Below are 6,120 nucleotides of genomic sequence, written 5' to 3' on the forward strand. Positions count from 1 at the left end.
GCCAGGATTACCAGGAAGTGTTCCTTGCCTTTCGGGTCGCGGAAACATGACGTCATATAAAAATACACATGTGGTTGACTCTTCGCAGCTACAGCAGAAATCAGCTGCTGCTACAGAACTGAAACACAAACTTTAACGTTCACCTTTTTTGTACTCGACACGACCTAGCCATGTCTTCCAGTTGTAGGAGACCGGAGCACATGGCTCCGCCGGAGGTGGTGAGTGCTTATTTTAGACTTTTTGAGCTGAATTGGTCACAGGCAGGGCAAATGACCAGGCCAGGAACAACAACACCATTACAACTCCCCGAAGTCGGCCGGCTAGAGTTTGAGTTCTTGTGGCATCTCTCTCCCCCCCTCTCTCTCTCTCTCTCTCTCTCTCTCTCTCTCTCTCTCTCTCTCTCTCTCTCTCTCTCTCTCTCTCTCTCTCTCTCTCTCTCTCTCTCTCTTTCTCTCTCTCTCTCTCTCTCTCTCTCGTGTACACTTGGGGATAGCTGCTGTATGAAAAGCTTGTCGCTGAGCCAATTTCAAGCAATACTCCGGAATACACACACACACGCAGCAGACAAAGCACAGTCTTGGTGTTCTTGGTGTCTAACTACCAAAGGTCTTTCTCTTCACTCTCTCTTAGTTCTACAATGAAGACGAGGCAAAGAAGTACACTCAAAAGTGAGTATCGCTGCCAGAACACTCCTAAGCAGCCTCTGATCGGCTCATCAGACCAGACTGATTGGCTCAAGGTGCAGTGTAGATATGCATTCCCATCCCGAAGGTAGACTGCCACTTCAGTGTGTGTGTGTGTGTGTGTGTTACAGTTCTCGCATCATTGAGATCCAAAATCAGATGTCTGAGCGCGCTGTGGAGCTGCTGAGCCTTCCAGAGGACCAGACCTGCCTACTGCTAGACGTGGGGTGCGTCTATTTGTGTGTGTGTGTGTGTGCGTGCGTGTGTGCGCGAGAGAAAGAGACGAAACGTGTCAGTGAGAAATCAGACTTATTCCACCTGCTGTGTGTGTGTGTGTGTGTTTGTGTGTGTGTGTGTGTTTGCGAGTTTGCAAAGATGTAATCGAGGTGCCTTCGAGTGTGTGTGACGTGTGTCAGAGAATGACCCGACTTGTCTGCTGTGTGTGTGAAAGTGCCAGTGATTGAGTGCGCATGAGCCTGTGTCTGTGTGTTTCAGGGATGTCTGTTTCAGTGATTTCTGCACTGGAGTTGAATTGTCTTCTAATATTGTGTGTGTGCGTGCATGTTTGTGTGTGTGTTTCAGGTGTGGGTCAGGTCTGAGTGGAGACTACCTGACTGAGGAGGGTCATCAGTGGGTGGGTGTGGACATCAGCTCAGCCATGCTGGGTAGGTAATACACACACACACACACACACACACACACACACACACACACACACACACACACACACACACACACACACACACTCATTGTGGGCATGACGCTATGCATGCATGTATGTGAACTGACTGATTGTACGATTTAGTTACCCTTCACTTACATGGGGACTGTCTGTTGGCTGTGTGTTGACTGGCGGTGGGTGTGTCTATTGGAATGGGGGTTGTCTTTTCATGTGTACACGGCACACACTCTGATTCTCTGTTGGATCAGCTGCAGTCTGAAAAGTTGAAAGTCTGAACTTTTGTGAGAGGCAATGGAAGATTTAAGGTTTATTATCATTATTATTGCTTTTATTGTTATCGTCATTGAAGGCAATTCAATTGTGTTACCAGATGTAACTGACGGTACCAGAATGTGTTTCGCGTCTTCACCACGCAAGGTTTATGGGATTCATTGTGAATGAAGGGTTACACCCTTCCCCCAACCATCACAGTTGAAAACACACTTTTCTGTCTGTTGTTTGTATAAAATAAGAACCTGTGTCTACCCATGTTTGCATATTTTATTGCTGAGTGGTTTGATGGTGCTGGTGGTGGATGTTGATAAGACTGGGGTGTATTTCTCGAAACCGTAGTTGCTATCTACTTTAGCTACTTTGTTGTTTGCAATGCAATTTCCCATTGGCAACTACCCAAGTTGCTAAATGGCCAGCAACTACTCTTTCAAGAAACGCACCCCAGTGCTTTGTATTTACTTGTCTCTGGTTTTGTCTGTGCGCCCTGTGCTGTGCAGGTGTTTTAAATGTAATGTAGTGTGTGTATCTGTGTGTGTACACGTGCACGTACGCTGAGCTATGCGTGTGTTCAAATGTAATTTGTGTGTGCGCTGTGCTGTGCTGTGCTGTGCTGTGCTGGTGTTCTAATGCAATGTAATGTGTGTGTGTGTGTGTGTGTGTGTGTGTGTGTGTGTGTGTGTGTGTGTGTGTGTGTAGATGTGGCAGTGGAGCGTGAGGTGGAGGGGGGTCTGGTGTTGGCTGATATGGGCCAGGGGCTCCCCTTCAGACCAGGAACATTCGATGGGTGCATCAGGTAGGGTCTCACAGGACTGTGTGTGTATTTTATGTGTTATTTTAGTATCTGTGTGTGTGTGTGTGTGTGTCACAATCTCTGCTCTGTTGTATTCCTGTGACGTGTGTGTGCGTGTGTGTGTTGTAGTATTTCTGCTCTGCAGTGGCTGTGTAATGCTGACAAGAAGAGTCACAGTCCCCCTAAGAGACTCCACTGCTTCTTCAGTTCCCTCTACTCCTGTCTGGTAAATACACGACACATCAGTGTAAAATCACCCACAAACAGCTGATTGTGTATGTCTATGTCTGTGAGTACATGTTTGTGTGTTTATACTACATGCATATTCATATGTTTTGTGTGTGTGTTTATTAGACAAGAGGAGCTCGTGCAGTCTTCCAGATCTACCCAGAAAACTCTGAACAGGTTGGTGACTGATTGATGTTGCTGATTATTACACAAATGGAACATTAAGGCATAGTCTGAAACTCAGATGTCTTTAATTAACTTGGTGTGTGTGTGTGTGTGTGTGTGTGTGTGTGTGTGTGTGTGTGTGTGTGTGTGTGTGTGTGTGTGTGTGTGTGTGTTGTGTGTGTGTTGTGTGTGTTGTGTGTGTGTGTGTGTGTGTGTGTGTGTGTGTGTGTGTGTGTGTGTGTGTGTGTGTGTGTGTTAGCTGGAGCTGATTACAGGCCAGGCGATGCGAGCAGGCTTCACAGGAGGAGTGGTGGTGGACTACCCAAACAGCACCAAGGCCAAGAAGTGAGTAAGGGGTGTGTGTGTGTGTGCGCGTGAGTGTGTGTATGTGTGTGTGTGTGTGTGTGTGTGTGATGGCACATGTGTGTATGTGTATGTGTATGTGAGAGTGAGCTTGTGTGTGTATGCAAGCCTGTGTGTGCGTGTGTGTGTTTGTACTGATGCAAGTGTTTGTATTGTCAGGTTTTTCCTGTGCCTGTTTGCTGGCGTTAGTGGAGTACTACCAAAGGTGAGTCTTAAAGACACACACACACACACACACACACACACACACACACACACACACACACACACACACACACACACACACACACACACACACACACACACACACACACACACACACTCCTTACATAGCTCTGTAATGCTGGTATGCTAGTCTAACAACGTGTGGGGATGGGGTCTGTGTGGGCTAATGTGCATGTTTGGGTTTCAGGGTTTGGGATCGGAAACCGCTGAAAGAGGAGTGTCTTCTCAAGCTAATTTCACAACACAGAGGTGAGCGCACACACACTCATCCATAACACACACACACGTTAAGGTCAGTAGGGTAACCAGTAGCAGGGCCCCCCCTCCCCCTCTACTGGCCCCACAGACCGAGAGAACCATGAGGGTGTCGTCCCCCACCATAGAGGCATATGGACACTGGGGGTTTTCCTTCCTCACACATACAGACACAGACACAGACACACACACACACACACACACTGTGATACAGTGGCCAATACTAGGGGTTTTGGATGTGTTCTGACTTGTGCCAATAAGCATGGCTCTGGTCATAGAACCTCCTGTAGGGGCTACAATACTCTTTTTCTACACACACACACGCACGCACGCACGCACATACACATACACATACACATTGCACTTCTTCATTTTGATTTACAGATAGACATTTCACAACTTCCATTTTTTGAAATTGTCACCTATTGCACATCTCTAAATAAAGAGGCTCCTAAGTATCCTTGAAACTGAGCAGATTTTTATTTGGTGGTGGGGATGGGGGGTGCTTTTGTTTTCGATTCCACTGGTCTGTAAGCTACGATCACACATTTTGCACACATGGCCCAAACTACTGTATCAAAGATTAACTCTGTGTGTGTGTGTGTGTGTGCGCGTGCGCGTGTGCGTGTGCGTGTGTGCGTGTGCGTGTGCGTGTGTGTGTGTGTGTGTGTGTGCGCGTGCGCGTGTGCGTGTGCGTGTGTGTGTTTAGGGCGCGCTTCAAGAACATGAAGGGGAAGAGTTTGAAGAAGAGTAAAGACTGGATCATGGAGAAGAAGGAGAGGAGGAGGAGACAGGGCAGGTGGGTCACAACAGCTGGTGGGAGTGTGAGTGTGCACTATCAGTGATGGGCAAAATGGATTCGTTAATTACAATCCTGTGCCACGTATTCCAAATGACTTTGTTTTATCTTTCAAATTCAGCCAGGTGATTGGCTGGTTGAATGATCACCTGGTTGAATTTGACAGGTAAAACAAAGTCTTTTGGAAAATGTGGTCCTTGGATTATAATTACGGTTATGAATCCACTTTGTCCTTCGCTGTTCAGTATCCTTGTTGAACTGTGTGCGTGTGTAAGTGGGTCTTACACTAGCCGTAGGTTGTGCGAATCTTTTGTGTGTGGCAGGGCTGGTGGGTCTTCGGTATGTGTGTGCATGTGCACATCAGGTGTGTGTGTGTATTTTCATTAACGGTTGTCTTTTTCCACAGGGAGGTGCGAGCTGACACCAAGTACACAGGACGTCACAGGAAACCTCGCTTCTGAACACACACACACACACACACACACATACATACACACACACATACACACACGCGCACACCGATGCATCCCCTATCCCCTAATTATTCAGGGGTGTGTCTGCTGTGGTTTCCCCATAGTGTTTGGAGATTGGACAGCCATGTGGATTTATGGACTTCATGCAGCCATGGACCTCAATAAATAGACTTTTTACATGTGGCCTTTGATTCGTCTCCATCTGTATGTCTGTCTCTCTCTCTCTCTCTCATGTGCACTCTCTCACTCTCGGTTGTCTGTTCTGTGCCAATCTATCCTTGACTGTGGTGATCACATTACATTACACTTAGCTAATGGTTTAACCCAATAATTAACAGTTCTTTTAATGCCGGTTATTGGTCTTATTACTGCCCCTGGAGCAACATACTGTTAAGCGCCATACTCAAGTTTAAGTTAAATCATGAATAACTGAATGAAAGTGTTGAACAGACCACACGTTTCGTGCTGTTGAGATGTGTTTGACTTCCAGTTGTGGTGCTATAACGCCATCCTAAGTCAGATATGGGAACTACATTCTGGCTGCACTGACGGAAACTGAAGTCTTTTAACAAAACAAAACATTCTTTGAAGACTGCCATTAGGTCCTCTTAAAGTCAAATGAGTTTAGTTGTACGCAACTGGAGGGTTTTTTTAACCTACAATTACTCTCTTTTGAAACAGAGCAGTGTGTAGAGTAACAAATGAGTTTGAAATATTTTACATATTTTTCAGTGCGTAAGCGATTATTTACATGACAAATGTGTACGAGGGAGATATAAGTAACACCCAGCAAATTCACCTTTGGCTAAGGCCCGCCCTAATGTGCTTTTTGACCAATCACAGCGCAGCAAAAGGACGACCTCGGACAAACCTCGGACAGTTTTGACAGCGCTCCATTGAACTCAATGCTGAAATCGCATGTTTTCGAGTAGTTAGCGAGATACGGTCGTATTATTATTAAAATATGATTGGAAATTGTGCCTGGGGTATTTGTGACAAAGGTGCAAGTTTCCCCGCGATATAACAGGTGGTAATCGCTTTCCTCTTTACCTAAAACCGGACTAATAAGCAGCTGGATAATCTGCCTTGAAGGGTCTCGGCAGCCTCACACTCGACTAGAAAGCACACGGATCAAAAACTGTGTGTGCTCCGATCATGCCACTATCTAATTCGTGTCACTTTTC

The 6,120-nt window shown here is 46.3% G+C and overlaps 1 protein-coding gene across 1 annotated transcript; it reads left to right on the plus strand.

Moving 5' to 3' along the window:
- The first annotated feature begins 57 nt into the window (after positions 1-57).
- bud23 (BUD23 rRNA methyltransferase and ribosome maturation factor) lies at positions 58-5,119 on the plus strand. The gene is made up of 12 exons (XM_063206248.1): positions 58-218; positions 631-668; positions 815-910; positions 1,266-1,348; positions 2,335-2,431; positions 2,558-2,654; positions 2,783-2,833; positions 3,081-3,166; positions 3,344-3,389; positions 3,597-3,658; positions 4,374-4,463; positions 4,870-5,119. Exons 1-12 carry the CDS (start codon positions 171-173, stop codon positions 4,922-4,924), a joined length of 849 nt encoding a protein of 282 aa, XP_063062318.1. The 5' UTR covers positions 58-170; the 3' UTR covers positions 4,925-5,119.
- The last annotated feature ends 1,001 nt before the right edge of the window (positions 5,120-6,120 follow it).

Source organism: Engraulis encrasicolus, chromosome 9, assembly GCF_034702125.1.
Source record: "Engraulis encrasicolus isolate BLACKSEA-1 chromosome 9, IST_EnEncr_1.0, whole genome shotgun sequence".
In the NCBI taxonomy this organism is placed as follows: domain Eukaryota; kingdom Metazoa; phylum Chordata; class Actinopteri; order Clupeiformes; family Engraulidae; genus Engraulis; species Engraulis encrasicolus.

What these genes read in the sequence shown, in the direction of transcription:
- bud23 (XM_063206248.1), top strand. Translation starts at nt 171, where the DNA reads ATGTCTTCCAGTTGTAGGAGACCGGAGCACATGGCTCCGCCGGAGGTG. An exon ending in AACAGCACCAAGGCCAAGAA is followed by an intron (nt 3,167 to 3,343) that starts GTGAGTAAGGGG and finishes TTGTATTGTCAG; the next exon opens with GTTTTTCCTGTGCCTGTTTG. An exon ending in TTAGTGGAGTACTACCAAAG is followed by an intron (nt 3,390 to 3,596) that starts GTGAGTCTTAAA and finishes TTTGGGTTTCAG; the next exon opens with GGTTTGGGATCGGAAACCGC.